Source organism: Polypterus senegalus, chromosome 10 (assembly GCF_016835505.1).
Source record: "Polypterus senegalus isolate Bchr_013 chromosome 10, ASM1683550v1, whole genome shotgun sequence".
NCBI lineage: Eukaryota > Metazoa > Chordata > Cladistia > Polypteriformes > Polypteridae > Polypterus > Polypterus senegalus.
Genome location: NC_053163.1, coordinates 61,438,846 through 61,462,303, shown reverse-complemented (window position 1 = coordinate 61,462,303; position 23,458 = coordinate 61,438,846). Strand labels below are relative to the sequence as shown.

General features: G+C 37.6%; 1 protein-coding gene across 3 annotated transcripts in view; it reads left to right on the top strand.

Moving 5' to 3' along the window:
* Positions 1–23,458, top strand: part of znf185 (zinc finger protein 185 with LIM domain) — a 103,196-nt gene that overhangs the window by 75,185 nt on the left and 4,553 nt on the right. For 2 of the 3 annotated variants that reach the window (XM_039765824.1, XM_039765822.1), the window contains 12 exons: positions 104–163; positions 410–508; positions 1,546–1,605; positions 4,038–4,136; positions 7,528–7,596; positions 14,839–14,937; positions 15,196–15,237; positions 16,738–16,779; positions 18,104–18,181; positions 18,359–18,424; positions 18,825–18,924; positions 22,315–22,413. In XM_039765824.1, the coding sequence (XP_039621758.1) occupies positions 104–163; positions 410–508; positions 1,546–1,605; positions 4,038–4,136; positions 7,528–7,596; positions 14,839–14,937; positions 15,196–15,237; positions 16,738–16,779; positions 18,104–18,181; positions 18,359–18,424; positions 18,825–18,924; positions 22,315–22,413 (913 nt within the window). The remainder of the gene's footprint in view (positions 1–103; positions 164–409; positions 509–1,545; positions 1,606–4,037; positions 4,137–7,527; positions 7,597–14,838; positions 14,938–15,195; positions 15,238–16,737; positions 16,780–18,103; positions 18,182–18,358; positions 18,425–18,824; positions 18,925–22,314; positions 22,414–23,458) is intronic. The other variant, XM_039765823.1, reaches the window with a different exon arrangement.

Below are 23,458 nucleotides of genomic sequence, written 5' to 3'. Positions count from 1 at the left end.
TAATTGCACAACCTGATTTTTTTAAAATCCAAAACTACAAGCAAATATTTGCTAAACAAGTGTTTCATCCAGGTTTGTTATAAGATCTTGTTTTCCTTTGTAGCTTTCAAGAGTCACAGCCAGCTCATTCGGAGACCTATTCATGGACATCGATGGAGAACAGGTAACCATATGAAGGACTAAATGATCAGAATCCTCAGACTACTGAAGGACAATAGCATCACACGAAATTACTCACATTCAACAACAGGAAATGTTCTTGTGTGCTAAGTTCATTAAAAGTTGTTTTATTGATTATTAATTTTAAATTGAGTTAAATTGAAAAACATTAGAAGCTTATTTGTTGTAGTGTAGCATAATTCAGCTATTTTGACTGGATATTCTTCATAATAACCTGAGTCTTTTGCAGCCCGAAAACAGAAACAAAGACAAAAACCACCATCAGAACGACGGAAACGGTCCATGAGACTCCTGCAATCTTTGACTCGTCCAACATGAAAGTAGACAGGTCTGCTATTTGATTTTTTTTTTTTTTTTAATCAGGGTGATGCAAAGGAGTTCCTCTCCACACAATATTATCTGATACATTTATTTGTATATATTCATGGGCGTCATTTATCCAACATTGTATGATTTTTCTGTATCCTTTACTCTCTTTAATCTGTCTACCAATTTTGTGAGCCTGCCTGATCCAAACTCAGAGATATGTGGAGACAGAAACCACTTGAGTATTAAATAATCAGCTATGATTGAGTTGGGTAAAAACATAAATTCAGCGGAAAAATTATATTGCTAAACGTTGCTGGCACCCTGCCCGGGGTTTGTTTCCTGCCTTGCACCCTGTGTTGGCTGGGATTGGCCCTGTAGTAGGATATAGCGGGTTGGATAATGGATGGATGGATGTTCATGTTTCAATGTCATTTTCATTGCCATTTTGCTTTTCTTGATTACTTTTGTGTAGTCACTGCCATGATAAGGCATGCCAAGGATCACCAGGAATCTGCAACAAGTGACTTTAGTGTCGTTACCATATAAAGGTCACCACATGCATTCCCAGGTTATTCAATATTGGATAAACATAGTGTCTTTTGTCACTCCTGGTATTATAATTTTTGTTTTGAATTTCCTGACTTTGATTTCTGGTTAGCATTTGTGGTTGTGACTATTCATTTTTGGCTCCCGGCATCGACCTTTGCGTTGTTCTTTGATCACGTCTATTCTCCTGGTCATTCCTCAGAAACATTTTTACTGACTTCTTTTTCCAGTGAGTACACATAATTTGTGATTGGAAACACTAAATTTTCCCTGTCTGAATGAGTCAGTGTGTCCAAAGGCAAGTGTCCAGTCCAGAATTTATTCATAATGTGTGACAAATGCAATGCAGGATTGGAATAAACAGATACATCGAATACATTTTGATGTTCTTTACTTATTTTGTGAAAAGCCGCTAAGGTTATACTTTAATAGGAAAAAAATGACTTCTTTTTCAATTTCTAAAAGTACAAATATTTAGTTTGTTCAATTTTTATGTTGTGCCTCTTTTAGAGTTCAAGATTCTGACCCTGCTCGTTCTGAGACGTATTCTTGGACATCTATTGAGAACAGGTAACAGTACAACAACATGCAAGATCAAAATCTCATAGTTATAAAATGAAAAGGCTGTCAGGCACAATTCATCAGAAACACAACCTGATCAAATGTGACATAAAAACATAATAAATTGTTTATTATGTATTTTAGAAAAATGGATTGTAAAAGAATTGACTTTTCTGTGCAAAACAAAAATGTGAATTAGGATTACTTACCAGATTGTGTCTTTATCATGGCATAGCAATTCTATATGAAAAAAGTAAGTGTATTACTGGTGTTCAAATGCTATGCTATCTCATTGGTACAGCAGAACAACGACGCCAGAGTCCAGGGGTCTCATTTATAAAACTTTGCATGGATTCAAAGGTGAAAATATACCTATGCGAAAAAACTGGAAAATGCATACAGCAAAAAAAATATTGATTTATAAAACTAGGAGTATGCATATTTGTACACAATCTGCCTTTTCATCCTGTAAATGTGTGTTACATGAATGTAAGCCTCCCATCATAAACATCCAGTAGTGAGAGGTTGAAGTTGTCACGTCTAAATTAGAGGCTTGCAGATAACATTTATTTGTTGGCCTAACAAGCAAATGCATTGAATACCAACAAACTACTGCTACTCTCGAAGCTATAGCAGCTGCACTGTGCCTGAAATAACAAAGTGAAGGTGTGATCTCAGGCGATAAAGCGGATCACTCATCACCTAATAATAAGATGCCTTATTATGCGACATTATGCCACAGCAATCTGACGTTTATCAGTCTCATCTTCGTATCTCAGAAGACTTGTATGTTGATGAAATGAAATTTCTTATTCATTCATTCATTTAACACTGCTTATCTGAGACTTAGTTGTGGGGGAAATAGTCTTTGCTGTGAGGCCCATATGCCACTTTCCCCAGCCACACTTGCCAACTCATACTGTGGGATTCCAAGGCGTTCCCAGGCCATCTGGGAGATGTAATCCACCCAGTGAGCTCTGGGTCTTCCTCGGCTTCTCCTCCAAGCTGGTTGTTCCTGTAAAACTTCCACAAAGAAGCATCACTTGCTTGAACCACCTCAATTGGCTCCTCTCGAACTAGAGGGTCAGCAGCTCTACTCCATGACACTCCTGAATGTCTGTGCTTTCCAACCCAACTCTAACTGTGAAACCGCTTTCAGTTAACAAAAGCAGCTTCATTCTTGCTAGGTAGCCTTATTACAATATGTAATGTTGCATTAGGAACACCAGACACTGGTACAAACTGCGTTTTTATTTTGACCTGCACACACACACCATAAGAAAACTGAATGCTGTGCCTCATCAATTGGCGTATGTCTTCCAGCACAGCAGGCATGATGGAAATTAAGCTTCGCTGAGATATTTCTAAGATGTCAGCAATCAGTTCCCTCTCACAGATGCCTATTGCTAGAAGGCCAACCATTGTTAAAACATCAATATGAACAGACAGAGCCTGATTTCAGGCTGATAGCCTTCATAAATCAGCACAACATTGTTTTAAGAGATTGAGTTAGAAAATGCCTCTTGGAATCCAACTCAGGCTTCCAAGAGTCAATGGGCATAAAAATGTCCCTAACAACTCGTTCTCATCATACGCTTCAATTAGTTGCGCCAAACTATTATGCTCTTAATAGACTGAAGGGCATAAGATTTATACATTTCTCAACTCAGGAAGTGAATCACAGCTGTGTTTTTTTATTTAATGCAAATATTGACAACAAGTAATTGCATTGGTTTCTAATCCTGAGGAATGACAACAGGTAGCCTATATAAACTGACGAAAAACCCAAGTAAGTTGTTCAGTGCAAATACAAACATTTGACCTCTAAAAGGCAACTGTAATAGAATAAATATTCACCACTTTTCCGGTTTAATTTTTATCACGTCCAAGCACATTATGATATGAATAATTCTACTGCATTTCCAAAACTTGACCAAGGGTGTCATCATTTCCCAGTTTCTCCAAAATGTTGTGTATGGACGAGGCAAAGTTGTCATAAATATATCCAAGTTTTCCCATTAATTTTACTTTAATAAATGCCGACATTTACGTAAAAAGTTGTGTACACATTTTACAGGTCTCTCTTTGTGCAGACACAAGCTTTATAAATCTGACCCCAGGTCAGTAACCAGACCAGACAAGTGACTCTGTAGTGAATGTTCATGCATCAATGTAATCCAGACTGGACCACTAAAGTACAAATTTAGAATTACTAGGATTATAGGATTTAACTGTTACTTAAAGAGAGAAAGAGGGGGACACTTCTTAGTGACAGATGATAATGTCAATGTTGTGCATGCACTTGCAAAAAGAAATTGTGTTTTACTAGGCTCAGAATTACTTTATTTAAATTTCCCTTAGCAGGGTTGGAGAGATAATAATAGTTTTGTTCTCTGTTTTTGTTAGTAGGTATTCTTGATGATAATCTATATCTTTTACAGCCCCAAGACAGACAGAAAGACAAAAACCACCATCAGAACAACAGAAACCTTCTATGAGACTCCAGGAATAACTGACATGCCCGAAATCAAAATGGAGAGGTCTGTTATTATAGGAATGTTTTTAATAAAATTAAATCAATGAGAATGACAAATGTTTTTAATATGGTCATGCCTGACTGAGCTTTTTGTATAAATATGTGTAAATAAACTAAACAAATTAGAAGTGTTCTTCAGCCCATGACTTCCCCTAAAGCTGTGATTTTGACATTTTAACTACATCACAATGTTTTCCCTAGATACAGTATGTATTATGTACAGTAATTGTAGTGTATGTCATAAATATCTTTGGACAGCAACATCTACAGGAGAAATCTTCAAAAAAAACAAAAGCCATTGAAATATTGTACCAAGTTTTCTTTTTTTTTTAATGAAATGATTGTTTCTGAGTTATCTTGCTCATGGACTCAAATACTGACACACATCAGTTCAAATTCCTGTTCATGGATACCTAAAACATGTAACTCTGTTGAACTTTGAATTCATTTACAATGTTTTCCCTTTATATATATATATATATTCTGTTGGTCATGAAAATTGCAACAGCTTTCTGTATAACAGCTTATTTACAGCACTAGCTGTGTGACCTGTCCAAGACTGGTTGAAATCTAAATGATGAACGTAAACCTCAGCATTAATGTTTTCAGTGCATCATCTATTGGAAAGTATATTGTAATGCATGTAGTAATAAAAAATGCATTGCTACAAATGTTTGTGATGCGCCATCTATTGGAATGACAGGGACATAGCCACCAGTTGGACACACAGACAGACACACAGGCACTCATCCTTGTTTAAGGTGGATGATACATAGTGCACATGAATAGAAGTACAGCTCAGTCACACAGGCTGAATGCACAATAAGCAGTATTTGCTGCATTCACCATGAGCAGAGATAACTGCTTGTACCCGGCGTGGCATGAACAGGAAGAGAGGCTGAATGTGTGTTTCTGGAATGACATACCATGCATTCACCATAAATGCTCAAAGTTCATCCATGTTAACCACTGCTGGTCTCTGGCATGCCATTTGTTGTCTGATCATGTCCTAGTCATGCTCAACTGAGGACAAATCCTGTGATAATATGGGCCAGGGAAGAAATGGCCCATGATGGTCATCCAGGAACTGTAGGGCATTTCATGTAACTTGTGACCGGGCATTGTCCTGTTGGAATATTGCACCAGAGAACCTCGGCCTCCAACAACTCTATGATGTAATGCTGGCTGGCGTTGGTACTGGCAATGCATTTGAGGCAGGAATGGGAATGGAACCGAATGTCCATTCCTAACAGCTGGTGCTGACCTCATATGGTGATGCAAAATGCATGCCTTCAGAAGCCTTTTAGCCATGGGGCCTCTCCACACGGATCCATCAATCATGGTGCAGTAAATTGAAACCGGAACCATTTGAAGAGTTGGCTGTACCAACTCTTATGCACGGTGTATTTATCCTTTAAGTTAAAGAAACATTCTTTCAGCCTTTTTAAGAATGCTATATTATTCATTATTGTCTCAATTATTGTATTAATTACTAGGCACTATAACTGAAGAAAGTAAGATTTTTGCTGTATGTGTATGTATATATATATATATATATATATATATATATATATATATATATATATATATATATATATATATATATATATATACAGTAATCCCTCCTCAATTGCAGGGGTTGTGTTCCAGAACCCCCCGCGATAGGTGAAAATCCGCAAAGTAGAAACAATATGTTTGTATGGTTATTTTTATATATTTTAAGCCCTTAGAAACTCTCCCACACTGTTTATAAATATTCTCCACACAGTTATACAGTAAACCCTCGTTTATAGCGGTTAATCCGCTCCAGACAGATAAATGAATTTCCACGAAGTAGGATTCTTTATTTATAAATCTAATATTTTCACAGTTAGAGCATAGAAAACCTGTTTATGACCTTCTAAATATGTTTTTTAACATTATTAGAGCCATCTAGACATGAAATAACACCCTTTAGTCAAAAGTTTAAACTGTGCTCCATGACAAGACAGAGATGACAGTTCCGTCTCACCAGTAAAAGAATGCAAACATATCTTCTCTTCAAAGGAGTGCCGTCAAGAGCAGAGAATGTCAGAGAGAGTGAGAGAGAGAGAGAAAAGCAAATAATCAAAAATCAATATGGGCTGTTGGAGCTTTGAAGTGTGCGAAGCACCGCGCGGGAAGCATATCGTATATCATTAAGGAGTTTTATTTAATACGTAATACGTGCTCTGATTGGGTAGCTTCTCAGCCATCTGCCAATAGCGTCCCTTGTATGAAATCAACTGGGCAAACAAACTGAGGAAGCATGTAACATAAATTAAAAGACCCATTGACCGCAGAAATCCACGAACCAGGGAAAAATCTGTGATATATATTTAGATATGCTTACATTTAAAATCCGCGATGGAGTGAAACAGCGAAAGACGAAGTGCGATATAGCAAGGGGGATCACTGTGTATATATATATATATATATATATATATATATATATATATATATATATATATATATGTATATATATATATATGTATATATATATATATGTATATATATATATAATATCTTTCACTGCTTCCTTTCAAGTGAGAAATGAGCAGAAGGCAGGACCAAAACTTGTACAGGACACTACACCAATGTAGAGTCGCTAATATACAGTTTTTTGTCTGTGGATTGAATCCCTCAAAGAGAAGAAAATATGAAATGGAAAGGGTATGGAATCTTGACCCAGAAAAAAACATTGTCCTACATTGAAATGAATTTTAAAACCTGTTAAATGGTAGTGCATCCGTAAACTACTGGCTAGAAATTATTTAAGTCCTTGTCCCCTCACATCTTCACATGATGAAGCTTTGCATGAAACCTACAGCCTTAGAGTCAGTAAGTTGTAGCTTATCCAGTCGATTGAAATGAGATCTCTATTGCTGTAGCAGTAGAGATGAATGCTAAGCAACCACCACCACCACAGTCTCATGGAGGACAGCAGCTGTGAGGGGAGTGTTGCTCAGAGGGAATATCTGAGCCACTACAGCACTGTAAAAGGATCCTTGCTTTAATGTGTTGTAGTGGTACCTTTTTCAAATGGAAATCTATACTTGTAAAAATGGTGACAATGTAAAATCATTTTATAATTGATCACTATAATTGTGATTATAAGTAATCACAAGTTAGTGTAAACAGAAAGTCAGTAAAATGTAAAATCAGTTCAAACTTTCTTCTAAAGAAGTAGCTCTTTTGAAAGCATCAACATAACTCCTAACAATAAATGTGGATCTAAAAGCTGCATTCCTTATTTATCATGAAGGCAAGCTTTGGTCTTTAATTCATCCTCCTTGGGATGGTTGACTTGAGTTTGCACATTCTAATTGAGGGTCTGTGTCTTGTGTTTGAAATGCATTTTCTGTATTTTGTTGTAGAACTCATGGATTAAATATGAACCCTTCTAGATACACTGAAAAGACAGAGGACTTCAGTAGCAACACAAGGTAACTGTCTGTACTGTCCTTCAACAATATATGTGCAATCAGTTTTTTTTATAAATTCAAAACATAATTGACCTTTTTACATTTCTCTTTGTGTAAGAGGTAAAGTTGGGCAAACCTACCATTCTTGGATGATTTGCCGAAGGGGCTTTCCTAAGACAGCTGCTCATCACTATCACTTCCTGTCCTCTCATCATTTCCAAAGTCCATGCAGGCACCTTTACAATGTCATGCAAGTGTTTAGTGAAAACGTATGCATGAAATGAAACGTAACCTAATAACGCAAGACGTTTGACAAATGAGAGGAGATCCTTTCATCCATCATGCTTAAAAGTTTCTTCTGTATCTCATTCAGACACTTTTTAAAAGTGTCTCAGATTCATATGAAACTTTATATGAAAACATGCTTTTCTGGAATTTCGGTCATGTTCATTTTATATGAGTTTATTTATTTATTTTCTTTTATTTGGTAAATGATTGGCTATTTAATTGGAAGAAATTTGCTGAGTTCACAATACATGCACATCTTGCCTACTACACCAACAGAAACAATCAAATGGTCTACAGAACATATTAATAGTACTGTAAGCAATATGAAAACAATACTCCACTGTTATATGTTACTTACACCATGTAGTTTGTAGAGATGGCTGAGGAAAGTTTTTAATTTTAATGTTTTCATGCAGAAAGAGAGTTTTTGATGTAATAGACTCAGAGTCCTGTGTTATGCAATGGCAAATAATGTAAAAAATTTACATGGGAAAAGAGAAGAAATTTTCAAATTGCTCATGTTACATAATCTATATATCTGTTATCTAATCACATACTCAAAATGTGCAAGAAGTATGCATTGTTTTGCTAAAATATTATTAACCGTTAATACTGTTATTAATGGAAAGATGGCATTCATAGTATAAGCAGGAAAGGCACATTCCCACAATTCTGTTCTTTTGAATTGTAGGCAAGACTCTTGACCAATGATTGAGAGAAATTGTTATTATTTGTGAGTGTAGACTGGTAGAATATGATGCTCCAAGAACAGATGAAAAGAAATCTTCTTCTCATTTACTGTATAGGATCTTTGTTATAGTAGCTCTGAAGATCAAAATAAGTTTTGACTTGCTGCTGAAGGGTATGGTTCACCGTAATATTCTGCATAATACAAGACATTTGAGGAAAAAAAATGTGAAGCCAACATTTGTGAGAATACCTCTCAACAACACCAAATGGGTGCACCTTCATGGACAACTTTAACTGCACCGATACCACAGAATGCATTGGCCTAAGCCGTTTTGGTGTGATTCAAGCACTGCTTTTGTGCAAAGAACCAAGAAAACAGTAAACCCTACAATACTTTATACAAACTGATCATTAGTTCCCATAATTATATGATAGGTGATATTTATCAAATATTGTTTTGCTTGATTTTGTTGAGAATCCTTTCTTTAAGAGACCACTAGGTACAGTCCACAATCTGAATCTTTAACTTCCAGAGTATCCTCTCAAGGTAACACTTTAGAATGGGGGCTTTCAGGGCTTGCTGTGGTTCATTAGTTAGTCAATCATTCTAACGTGACAACAAGAACAAAGTCTCTCTTAAGGTTCTCTTACATAGCAGTAAGTGACTGGTAGATGCGCTATAGGGAGTCTGCATTATAAGATGTCACTGGTGCTTTTTAAGTCTTAAAAAGAGCAAAGTGTTTCCTAAGCTATTATTGCCTAGCAGTAAATGACTAATAGGTGAACTGAGGTAGTCCTTTTTATTAAGTGTTAGCAATTCCAATAAGCTCTAAAACTAATGATGACTGAGTGAACAACATAATACATCAATCAATCAATCAATCAACATTTATTTATATAGCACATATTCATACAAAAAAAAATGTAGCTCAAAGTGCTTTACAAAATGAATAGAGAAATAGAAGACACAATAAAAGATAAACATAAGTCAACATTAATTAACATAGAATAAGAGTAAGGTCCGATGGCCAGGGTGGACAGAAAAACAAAAAACTCCAAAGCTGGAGAAAAAATAAAATCTGTAGGGGTTCCAGACCAAGAGACCGCCCAGTCCCCTCTGGGCATTCTACCTAACATAAATCATCATATTTTCATGGAAGGACCTGATGATGATGGTCACGTAGACTTCTGGCTTTCAGTCCATCATTGTTGGAGCATCATGATGCTTTGAGTAGGTGGTGGTGGCGCAGGCCGCCACCACAAAGAAACCGGAAAAGAAACAGAAGAGAGAGTAGGGGTCAGTACGGATTTTAGAGCCACCATGAATAGTTATTATGAAGAATTGAACATACAGAGTATCAGGATTATGTTAAAGTGAAGTTATAAAAAGGCCATGTTAAAGTAATGTGTTTTCAGCAGTGTTTTAAAGTGCTCTACTGTATTTGCCTGGCGAATTCCTATTGGCAGGCTATTCCAGATTTTAGGTGCATAGCAGCAGAAGGCCGCCTCACCACTTCTTTTAAGTTTAGCTTTTGGAATTATAAGGAGACACTCATTTGAAGATCTAAGGTTACGATTTGGAATATAACGTGTCAGGCATTCCGATATATAAGATGGAGCGAGATTATTTAAGGCTTTATAAACCATAAGCAGTATTTTAAAGTCAATCCTGAATGACACAGGCAACCAGTGTAGTGACATCAAAACTGGAGAAATGTGTTCGGATTTTCTTTTCCCAGTTAGGATTCTAGCAGCTGCATTCTGCACTCGTTGCAAATGATTTATGTCTTTTTTGGGTAGTCCTGAGAGGAGTGCGTTACAGTAATCTAGTCTACTGAAAACAAAAGCGTGAATTAATTTCTCAGCATCTTTCAATGATATAAGAGGTCTAACTTTAGCTATGTTTCTTAAATGAAAAATGCTGTCCTAGTGGTCTGATGAATATGCGATTTAAAATTCAGATTACAGTCAACAGTTACCCCTAAATTTTTTACTTCCGTCTTAACTTTTAATCCTAGTGCATCAAGTTTATTTCTGATAACCTCATTGAATCCATTATTGCCAATCACTAAAATTTCAGTTTTCTCTTTATTTAGTTTGAGAAAATTACTATTCATCCATTCAGAAATACCAGTAAGACATTGTGTTAGTGTATCGAAAGAGTCGGAGTCATCAGGTGCTATAGATAAGTACAGCTGTGTGTCATCAGCATAGCTGTGGTAGCTCACATTGTAACCTGAGATAATCTGACCTAACGGAAGCATGTAGATTGAGAATAACAGCGGACCCAGGATAGAGCCTTGTGGAACACCATATCGGATATCATGTGTCTTTGAGATTTGATTACCACAACTCACAAAGAATTTTCTCCTGCCAGGTAGGATTCAAACCAATTTAAGACACTGCCAGAGAGGCCCACCCATTGACTAAGGCGATTTCTAAGAATATTATGATCAATGGTGTCAAATGCAGCACTCAGATCTAAGAGGATGAGAACAGATAAATGGCCTCTGTCTGCATTTACCAAAGTCATTTACTACTTTAACAAGTGCAGTTTCTGTGCTGTGATTTGTTCTGAAGCCTGACTGAAAAGTATCAAGAATAGCATGTTTATTTAGGTGGTCATTTAACTGCATAATGACTGCCTTCTCTAAATTTTACTTAAGAAGGGCAGGTTAGAAATGGGTCTAAAATTTTCAAAGGCAGAGGGGTCAAGATTATGTTTCTTAAGAAGGGGTTTAACTACAGCAGTCTTAAGACAGTCTGGAAAGACCCCGTATCTAATGACAATTTACTATGTCCAGAATATTGTCAATTAGAACGCCTGATATTTCTTTGAAAAACCTGGTTGGTATTGGGTCAAGGACGCAGGTGGAGGATTTCAGTTGAGAGATTATACTATGTAATTCAGGTAAATCTATCCTGGTGAAAGCATTTAATTTGTTTATAACGGAGTACCGGGGCTTTGGAGGTTCTGCAGTGTTCGGGAGATGTACTATGTTATCTCTAATATCATTAATTTTTTGAGTGAAAAATACAGCAATGTTCTCACAGGTTTCACTGGAAGTATTCTGGGGGCATTCCTTTGTGTTCCCTGGGTTTAACAGACGGTCAATTGTTGAAAATAAGACTCTGGGATTACTAGCATTGTTATTTATAATATTAGAGAAATAGCAGCGCCTCTCAAGACGGACAGTGTTATTGTATTCTGTTATTTTAACTTTTAATATTTCATAGTGGATAGTTAGTTTAGTTTTCCTCCATTTACGCTCAGCTCTACGACATGTTCTTTTTAAATCAGACACTCTTTGGGTCTTCCATGGAATAACAGTACTAGAGGATTTTTTAACTGTCTTTTCAGGTGCAACTATGTCAACAGCAGTTCTTACTTTAGAGTTAAAGTTTTCCACTTTACTATTTACATTATCCTCGCTATTATAGCTGGCATTATAAACGGACTGATTGCTTAGAATAGTTGTAAGCTTTAAAGCTGCTGATGAGTCAAAGAAGCGTTTTTTAACAAAATGCTTCTCATGAGCGTTTTCTATCTTTATTTCTATATTAAATAGTAGAAGGAAATGGTCTGATAGACCGATATCAGTGACCTGCTTTATATCAACTTTAAGTCCTTTAGTAATCACTAAGTCTAACGTATGACCTGCTTTATGTGTAGGCTGATTTACGAGCTGCCTCAAATGTTATATAATCAAAGCTGAGGAAAAGAAAAGATTAGCAAAAGGATCACTAAGCACATAACAGTATACAATTTTCATCACTTGTCAGTGCAAACACAAAATCTAAGATTTAGCCATTCCGTTTTCTGGGGTGAGAAGATCCTACAGGTGGAACATTGATGAAACAGCACCTCTGGAAGAAAAACAATGACAGAAATATCCACTGTGGAGTGGAGAGCAGCAGAAATAACTGATAATATCCAGTTCTTACAATACTGAACTATCATAATCCAGGTCAGATCAGAATCACAGAAGCCAAGGCCTACGTTTACATTCTTTACGGAACATATAGTAGGAATTAACCAGTCTGTCCCAGGGACACCCTCAAGGACTTGCCTATCTGCCCTCACTCAATTTAGAAATGGCAAAAAGCAAGATCAGTTCAGACTTTTGATGTTTTTGGAGCTCAAGACACACAACACCAAACATTAAATGGAGATTGTCCTTTATTTTCCTTTCTTCACAAAGATTGATAGCTCATTGGCTAGTTCTTACACTGCTGTAGCGAACTGGAAAAACGGGCTAAGATTCACACCGCCTTTGACAGTGATTTATTTATTTTGTCAGTGGGGATCCCAGGAACGTACCCAGCCTTGGCCCGACTCACACACACTCCCTCGCAGAGACAAAAAAGCATCGGGTAATAAAACAGAAATTGAAGACTGTGTTGAACAATAATAAACGACACAAACTAAAATGATCCATCCCACCCCAGTTCCCTTTACAGCAATGTACAATAAACAAAATTCACCAATAACAAACAACTAACAAAAACCACACACGATGAAGTCCATGAAAAAAGCAACTAATGTCTTGAAATGATGGAGGTAGATAGTCCAGAGACCAGCATGCTGTATGTGCATGTAACGATTAGTCCTACCAGAATTTCCTGAAGAGATGATGATGTGTGAATGGGATCAGGAGCGCTCCTCATACAGCAGGAAGTCACCAGACAGTCCATACACCCAAAGCAGAAGACAATCCAGGATAAACAAAAATCCACAGGCAGTAAATGGGAAGGCAAACAGACAGGCAACTCAAGACGTGAAACAACAAAAGAGTTCTCTCCCTCCTTAGTATAACTGGCCTCCTTTTAAATCCCACCCTGCCCTCCTTGTCCCCAGCAGCCCCTGTACCCAGAAGCAGATGACCAATCACAGCCATTACAGGGACTGCTGGGAGTTGAAGTTTTCATTCGCCAGTAGTGCCGCTACACTGCTGTTAAAGTTCTGAACTTAATTACAATTTTAATAATTGCCATGGTTTACTTGTACATGTGACAGTATCAGTACTACTAGTATTACTACTGCTGCTCCACTGCTTGTATTTTCCTTATATTCTTCTCAAGAGGACATGTTTGCATTCTACAATAACTGATTTCTCTCATGGTCCCAGAATCATCTTTACATATTAAGGTTACAAATCTTTTGTTGTCACTTCACGTATTATTGAAACCATCCATCTACAGTACCCACCTGCTTGGTCCAAATTAATGTCTGGGCCAACCATGCACATGACAAGAAACAAGCCTAGATGCTGGTGAAAGTCCATCGAGGAGCAATCTCACTCTCACACCCACCCATACTCACTCACTCATTATGGATCAGTCAACCTAACGTCAACCTAACGCACATGTTGTGTTGAATGTAGATTAAAAATGGAGTAACCAGACAAAAACACAAAGAGGTGAGAAGAAAATGCAAACTTTGAAGAAACTGTGACCTGGTTGCAATTAGAAACAAGACCACTGAAGCTGTGGAGTGGCAGTACAGACCCACTACCTCACCATTCTACTCTTGCCCCTTTTCCATACTGGGGACTATCTCTGACCAGTGGAACAGCTTCCTTGCTTTTTCACCAATGGACTTTATTCCCTCACATCTCCAAATCACAGGCCACTTTACTACCTTTCAGTGAGCTGTCACCGGAGACGTCAGTTACAGCATAAACTTTGCAAGATATACATATTTTCCAAGACTCCATCCCTGGTCATTTAAGAGTCCCACTGTAATATTTAGGACTGTAACAAAGACCTTACACTGTGTGTCCTGCCACCTGTATAACTACAGTACACTTTTCACCCTTTATGAGACCTGAAGGCCAGTTTTGGGTGTCTGTGATATATTACATAATAGTGAGAGATAAATGATGGCCCTGGCATCATGGAGCAACAAACAGAACTCTCTTTTTGTCCTTCTGCGGCTTTTATGTACTGTAATAGTGTTTAAATTTCAGACATCTATTGTCTTAAGAAATTCTGACGTAAGGGTCAGATAAACCTGCTCTGATGATTCCATGGTAGTTTCCTTTTGACAGAATAGGTGTCATTGGCCTATAACTGTTTATACTGCATTGTTGTAAAGTTGTCTCCTCACAAATGTAGCAGTTGCTCACAAACAGGACTCCATGGTCCCTATCCTAAATGCTGTTTTGAATCATAAGTCTCTCTTTGGTATTATTGTGCTACTTGGACCAACACTATTAGGATGATCCATGAAAGTTGCTGCTTTGAAAACAGTACCAATGTATAACATTCTTATTTATTTTACAGCCCAAGCATGGACAGAAGAACCTACACCACAATCAGAACGCAAGATACTGTGAACGAAACACCAGCTGATGTTTTCTCATCTGTAAGAGTCACAGAAACGTGAGTAAACATTTGATCAAAATAGAGAAAGCAGACAAGAATTCACAGACTGGTCAGTCCAATGAAATTGTTCAATATGTGGATAAAAAGAGGAATTACAAGAGGATCATCTCTGACTTGCTCTTAATAGCAAAGGACACTGGTTTAATTTTTCAGAAGGAGAAAACTTCACTTTCAACTAATTGTCTTGTACAGGCAGTGTGTATTCATTAAAACATCTATTCATTTTAACCCATAAATTCAAACTTCTGTTTGTAGGGTCCCTGCTGCTGACCCGACTGATGATTTTGGTTTAATGAGGTATGAACGTACTTATTTATGTTGCCTATATTCTCATGCATAGAATTTTACATTATATCAGAAATTTATAAAGTCACATTCATTCTTAACTAATCTTAGGGTCTATGAGGGCTGCAAAGGGCCCAGCAGCATAGCCAAGCCATGGCTCATGCTAGTTCATAAGTAGACTAGGCACGGACCAGCTACTTGGACGCTAAGTACAGTGGGTGATCTGAAATCCTGTACATGCTTGGGTTTCTTTTCAATATTGTAGAGATAATTTCACTCAGACATATTTCTTGACAAAACAGGTAGCTGGCTGCTTTTCAAGGTTTTGTTTCCCAATCAGCAATACGTTTGCAGAAGCATGTTTAGTGTACATTATCATTCACACAGTTGTAAAGATGCAAGAACACCTTGTGTTTCATTAAATATGGTTTGTCAGCTCCTTTTCACTTTTGGCGTTATACGAAAGAAGCCACATGCAGGCAATTCTGTTGTACCCAAATAAAGGCATGAGTTGAAAAAAGTCTGATCCAGACATCTGAAAGGTGATATCTATATGGTGTATCCTATGTTGGATACTTAGATTTGTTTCTGTTTTTTTTGCTATGGATTTATTTTTTTATTGAACTACATTTATCTATGGACTTTTTAAAATTATTGTATAGCCAGGTGGACTGAATCAACCTGTAATTGATTTATTTTGAAGCAAAGTAGCTTTGTAAGACATTGTGGTGCTGTACATGGGGCTGGCATGTTGGAAACGCAACTGGTTGAACTCTCAGTGTTCCTTGTGGCCTGTACTATTCATTGTAACAGCAATCACGTCATTTACATGTGCAAAGTGATCGTGGCTACTCACTCAGACACTGGCGCCTCTCACAGACCCCTAGAGGACAGACACTATAATGCCATGAAAGATCTTGTGTGCTCAGTTGTGGAGCAAAGGTCAGATACTCTTGAATGGAGGAGGCGGGGTCTCGATGCATTTGGAGAGAGGCTGCTCTACCAGTCAATGATGTTCTGCAGCATTGTGATTGCATATGTATGAGATTGATTAGCATGCTCCATATATGGTCATTTCAGGGCAGTAACCAGGCAGAGTTTGAGGCGCATTCACATTTACATTTACAAGATGATTGAGATTAATAAAGGTAAATTGTGTAGAGCGGTGTGAATGCCAGGTTTTATAAATTTGATACTTTTTTGGCTTAGGCAAGTTCCTTTTTTTTGCCATACACATTAATTCACACTTGAATCCACTCAAAGTTTAGAAAAGAGATTTAGGATCATTCAATTAAGAAAAAAATTCAGTAAGTGCATGCATTACATAATTTTTAGTTCATTTATAATACCAGGTATTTTGTTTAGTTATCCGTGAATTTAAAAAAATATCCAAGTAATAATTCTTATTAAATTCTTAAATAAACAAGTTTAACTGTGTCTGGAAAAAACTTTAGGAAAGAGCACACTGGGGTTTCTGTAACCTTCTCACAAGTCTTCATTTCATTTCCACAGCCTGGCTTCGGACTCACAGTTGACACCCACAGACAGCAAAAAGTAAGTACGGGAGTACAGTTTACAGGCCTGTCCTGAAACACCGCCTTGGGGTCTCATTCTTGTGCTGTTTATGGCAGCATAGTGAACCGCATCAGCACATGCCCTGGAGTTGTATCACATCTGTCATGGTGGGTGAGAGGGTGGGGTGTCATCATTTATATATAATGACGTGTTTTACTTCTCCCTGTTATATCTGCGTATCTTTATCATCTACATGAACGTCAGGCTCTATAGATAGTTGGTGTTACTATTAGGTCTCATTTTTATAAATGAATTTATTATAGTTTATGACCTAGTACCGTCTCTTTGTATCATTGTCATTGTTCTGAGGAGACATGCAAGTAACATGACATTTGCCTTGAACTGAACCTGAAAGTGCAGGCCTCTTTGATTTAATCAAATAGCAGTTTCCTAAAAAATGGAAAAATGATACTGCAGTGGTCAACACAACTGCCTCAGAGCTCCACAAGTCATGTTCTCCCTGTCTGCATGGGCTCTTCCCACATATTCATGTGCTGGTAACCAATGTTCCCTCTAAGGAGTAGCATATAGTGAGCAAAAAACATTGTTTATGAGCAACATTTTGTTTAAGCCAAAAATTTATGAGCACCAATTTTTGCAATAAGTACGAGCAACAACGTTGGAATGAGCGATCGTGCGGGAAGTATGAGCGATGCTCTGAATTCGTGTGAGCAATCGCTCACGTGCTCAGCTTACAGGGAACATTGCTGGTAACCCCAAATTAGTGTGGAATGAGGGACTGTGTGTTTGTGTCTGAATGTGCCTTGTGCAGAGCTATCGTCACAGGACGCAAAAATGGCAATTACTTGTGCATTTTATGTTGACAACAATGATTGTATTAATACTGATTCCCCGTCCTTTCAACTGTGTTAATATACCATAACTTTCATCAATAAACAGCTTTAACTAATTCAAGACAAGAAACAGATACTAAAAAGGTTTGGGGCACATCCGTGTCTCTATATATTGAAGTAAATGGAAAGAAAAGGGATTTTCTTTTTACAAAGAAAACAACAACGTCTTTTCAGGCCAAACTTCGTCATATGGGTTCCAGTCAGGAAGTGATGTCAGTAGTGAAATGGCCATCCATTAGCACACAGCACCAACCCCTGGTTCAGCGGGTAACCACCATGACCAGAGCCCTTAAGCTGCCTCCCAAGCACATGAGCGTGACACTAAGTGAAATGTTTTATTTTTGCTCGAGAGACACATTTATACTGTTTGTCGTTTTTGATGGAAATACTCAGGTTTAGATTTCTCAGAATTATTAATTCCTGATTCCTATTTTTTTTTAATCTTGCAGGGGCATAGTGCTGGTAAAGCAGTACGTGAACCAAACAGCCCTCTCATCTCTGAACACAAAGCCATTCTCATATGCCGGGTAGGTCTTTCAGACAGAGCATTGTTAAAAAAAACAAATGCCAATTAATTACATTCATTCTTTGAGTAACCTAAAACACTTTACTGTACGGATGTTCAGTTTGTTAGAGATCAAGTAACATGCTGTTTAATGATCTCAGAGAAAGTGTTGTCAATCTCATGTACATTTCCTGAACAGGGAGAATATGGACTTTAATGATGCCGTCTCCTCCAGTGTGGCCACCTATGTCTTCAGCAGCCCCAGGTATGGCTCAATGTCTTTGCTTACAGGTTACATTTTGGGATGGCGCACTGGTTTGTGCCATTCTCTTATGGATTCGGTGTTATCGGTTTCAGTTTCATGCCTGGTTTTTGTCTTTGTAAGAGTTTGCATGCCATCTTTTTTTTCCACGACTTCTGTTTTTTTCTCTCACATCTCCAAAGATGTAGGTGAAGTTTACTAGTTTTAAATGACCTCCAAATGTGTGTGAATGAGTGGACCCTGCAAAAGACAGGCCCTAAATTGAATGAAATCAGCCTGAGAACCTTTGGTTATGCTAGCGTTTATGACATTTGTTGGGAACTTGACTAGGTACGGAAAAACTGGTATTGTGTCTGCATTTCTTCACTGATAAAAATCCAAAATATATCTGCTGATCTTTCAGACCTTCAAACCTTTGCACCTACTGTGGACTTGAAGTCGGAAATGATGCCAAGCTAACAATTGAGCACTTGAACATCTACAGTCACCCGGGATGCTTTAAGGTTGGTTCTCCTGAAGGAGCGAGCTGTGTTATTTATTATGGCTTTTCTTTTCTTTTTTCATTAAAACACTTATTTTCTGCATTTTTAACTTCACATTCACATGCAGGCAGTGTGCCCTGCAGGCTATCATAGGGATCGCCTTTACAGATCATTTAAGAGTGGGAATTCTTAGCTACAATCGATTGTTTACTTTATGGCATCAAAGACCGAATAAAGGACAGATCAGAATACACTTTGGATAGCATTACAATGGTGAAAAAAATTATGGGATAGCCCTTATCTTGTACGTACGTGAAAATATCTTGTTATGTACGTACAAGATGTTTTCATGTTCACACGAGATACTTTCACATACGTACGAGATAAAGTTAGATTAAAAAATTACAAAAATTCACTTCGGGGCTACCTAATTACGCCTTTACCAGGGCTACGGTGCTTCAGTTTGACATCACCTCCATCGCTTGTAGTGCAGTGATTACTCTCTTGTGTAGACCGGTCACCGGGAACCCCAATTTCATGTCCTGAGGCACACCAACAAGGGGTCTGCTGCCTGGTTGTATGCCACCATGTGTACGCCATCATTTCCTTGATCTCTCTTTCATTGGCAACATTCTGTTTCTTTAGAAATCCACTTTTCTGTTCTGCTTATAGAACTTCAGCAGCTGGTGGTGTTATATAAAAAAAGAACAAAACAGGGAAATGAATTAAGTCCGATATAAAAATAATAAAGAAAGCCAGGCTTAAGAGACACAATTCCATTTTTGTGTTTTTTTGATTCTTCAGTGAAGAAGTAAACTTTTAACAGAACACAAAAATTGCTTACCATTGCCTTCAAATTGGACAAATGACAAGTCCTATCAGACAGTGTGAAATAACCAAGTGGTCATTACAGTCTTTTCAGAATGATAGTTCAAGGGTCTAAATAAAATAAGAATTCAAAGTGAAGCCGAGTGAAAACCAGAGTTGCTTCACTAAAGAGATTGCTTGCACTAACTCTTCACGGAAACTCGTTTTAATGCCTTAATGCTCAGAAACTGCCTAATGCGGGTGGCAATGTTTTATAATTTCAGAAAGACTACATACTGTAAGTAGGAGGATAAAGGCAGGTCGAATAATTTTCTATATTATTTTTGATTGGCAGCTATTGGTTTTAGTTCATCTTTTATAACTTGCTATGATGTCACAACTTTTGTAATGTGTGCATCACATGGCAAGAAATGCAGGAGTGTAAAATGGTGGCATGCTGCCCATGACAGCTAAGCATGTAAGATGATGATAAGGTGATGTTACCACACTGATAATTAATATAGAAAAAAATGAATAATGCATAATAAACATGTACACACATGAGAAACAATGATGACATCCTCACTTGACTGTATAACATGCTAGCTGTGCTGCCTGTCAAAGATGGATTGAAATCTAAGCAGTCAACACATACCTCAGCGTATTCAGCATTAACATTTGCAGTGCACCACCTGTTGGAATGTACTTTGTATTACATGTAGTAATCAAATGCATTGCATTTTCTCATTCCAATAGATGGCGCATCACAAACATTAGCACTGCTTTTATAAATCTCATACCAAATGGCATAGAACAGACAGGAATAACTGAATGGACACACAGATTGACAGACACTTGTCCGTGCATTATGGTGGTCTGGCAGTTGCTCTCATTTGGATGTATTTCAGTGCAGTGTGTCTGCGTGGTTCCGCTGTCTCCGTCATATGCTATTTGGTATAGGATTTGTAAAAGCAGTACAGCCAAATAGGTTTTGGAAATGACACAGGTATTGGTTTTCACAAAGTTTGTTGCTTCAGTGTTTTAGATCTTTTTGTCAGATGTTTCTATGGTATACTGAAATTATAAGCATTTCTTAAGTTTCAAACACATTTATTGACAATTACATTAAGTTTATACTAAGAGTCCATATTTGCAGTATTGACCCTTCTGTTTCAAGACTTCAATTCGCCCTGGCATGCTGACAGTCAACTTCTGGGCCAAATCCTGACTGATGGCAGCCCATTCTTGCATAATAAATGCTTGGAGTTTGTCAGAATTTGTGAGTTTCTGTTTGTCCACCCACCTCTTGAGGACTGACCACAAGTTCTCAATGGGATTAAGATCTGGGGAGTTTACTGGCCATGGACCCAAAATTTTAATGTTTTGTTCCCTGAGCCTCTTATTTCTCACCGCTCCATCATGCTGCAAAAGGCATTGTTGGTCACCGTACTGTTCTTGGATGGTTGGGAGAAGTCGGAGGAGCCTTTGAAACTTAAAAAGTGCTTGTAATTACAGTATACCAGCGTTTCTCAACCTTTAAGTATTTGCGACTCAAGTTTTCATAACAGTTTTAATCGCGCCCCCCTAACATTTTTTTGAAATGTACTGTAGATGCATAGTTTATTATACCTACTTAACTTTTATTGACATTTATCTAACTCTATATTTATTGTTCTAGTATCAGAATGTAGTTTAAGTTAATTTGTTTTGGTTTCAACAAATGTTTTTTTTCATATTTTTGATTCTTGCTTTCTTTTTTTCACATCTTCGCGCCCCCGCCCCACAGGTTGAGAACCACTGCAGTATACTTTAGTATGCCATTGAAACACATGACGGAAAGATCTAAAAACACTGAAGCAGCAAACTTTGTGAGAACCAATGCTTGTGTCATTCTCATAACCTATTTGGCCACGACTGTATTAATGTCTGCAGTGTCACCACCAGACCAACACACACACACAAATGCTTGCCTGTTTATTAAGATGGATGTGTTCAAGAAACATTAATATAATGAGGTTGAAATATGGGCACCTTACACATCTTTTTTAATTAATAATGGGAAACAAACCCCATGCCATAGCTCTTAAATGTTTAACCATTTTTCCATTTGAAATAGCTTAATAGCCATATTTTATTTCTTCGTTACAGATAAAGTGAATTCTAGCTTTCTATTTTATGATCTATATTTGCTCTCCTGTAATGCTTTGTATTTTAATTTCATACATGTTAACTGCTTGTGGAATCACTGTCTCCATAGTGAATACCTTGCTGTGTCAAATATTGCATAGTTGAAAGACTTAAAAGAATCAAAAAGCTAAAATCTGTAAAGAAACTGAAACCTTACTGTCACTCTGGGTCCAACAAAAAGTTATTGAATGACTGAATTTTAGTTTTAAACATATCGAATACATCATGTATACTCAAAATGAAATATTAAGTGTATAATGTTAGCACTTACTGCTGGTTTAATGTTTGCAATAAGATGCTTCTTCTCCTTCTTCTCTTCCTCCTCCTGCTTGTCTTCGCTGATCATGGCTTCTTTGGTGTCCATAATTTGTTTCAATTTTACAGAGACAGAGAGAATGACATCTTTCTGTTTTACAGTGTGAAGTTTGTGGAAAGCTTATGGGAGATCTTCTGGAAAGCATGTTCATTCACAAGGGAATGGTCCATTGTGACGTCTGCTACGACAGGGTCTTTTAGGTATGTAATCTGGAGGCTGTAAACTCAACACGTGATGAGGTTTTATTTATTATTTAAGCACAGAAAGGGCAGGTCACGACTACTGTTTGTCTGCCCAGCAATCAGAGTCGATCCCAAAGGTTCTCCAGGCTTGATGACAGACATAATACTTGAAATATTTCATAAGTCTGCCCTGGGAGTTAGTTATGAGGTGAGGTGTCCACAGCAAATATCCCTTTAACCGTTGGACTGCCATTAATGGTTCCAGAGGAGCTAGGACACAAATCGATTGCTGCTTACCCTTTAACCCGACTTTTGTGTTGCCTCTTTGGTGAATGAGGATTTGCATAATAATTTCATCACACTAACTTAATATACTGACTCTGCCCAAGCTTGTACACTTGTCACTAAGAGTAGCTTGCCAAGCCCCACATCCCCCTTATTGCATGACATCATTCTTTTGTTGGTCAGTTGACCACCGATTGACATGCGTGTTCTCAGCACTTCAGCCTCATAGCTCCATTGCTAGTTTGAGTGAAGCACCATTTACTGGAGGTGTTCTTCTTCGCATGTTCTCCTGAACGTCTTGAGGTTACTTCTTGAGGAGGGCTGGATTTTTTCGATATTCTAAAGACACACTGTTTATGTTAAAGTGTAAAAGTGGCCAATTGTGACATTCACCTAATGAAATAGGTATACAATTTACTGACTGTTTCTTTACTGACTAGCTGAAGTACTGGGGTTGCCTGAGTATATCTGCAGAGTGGGTCAAGGAAAGATGCAACGGTTTATGTTTTTTATTGTTAAGCTGTCTAATCCGTCATCCACACTGCGTCTTTATTAATGTCTCTGCCTTAATGAGTCAAATCTTTGTTCTTTTCTGGTCCGAGTGGATTCCAGAATTGCAGTAACTCCTTCCTGGGTTGTAACCATGAATGTCTGATTCATCCCCTTAGTTCGAGTTAAATGGGTTTGTAGTGCTTACATTATGAAGAAAAGCCAACAAAGCAGGAGTTAAATGACAACAACCCTGTAATTCTCCTTTGTGTTGCACTACACATCCATT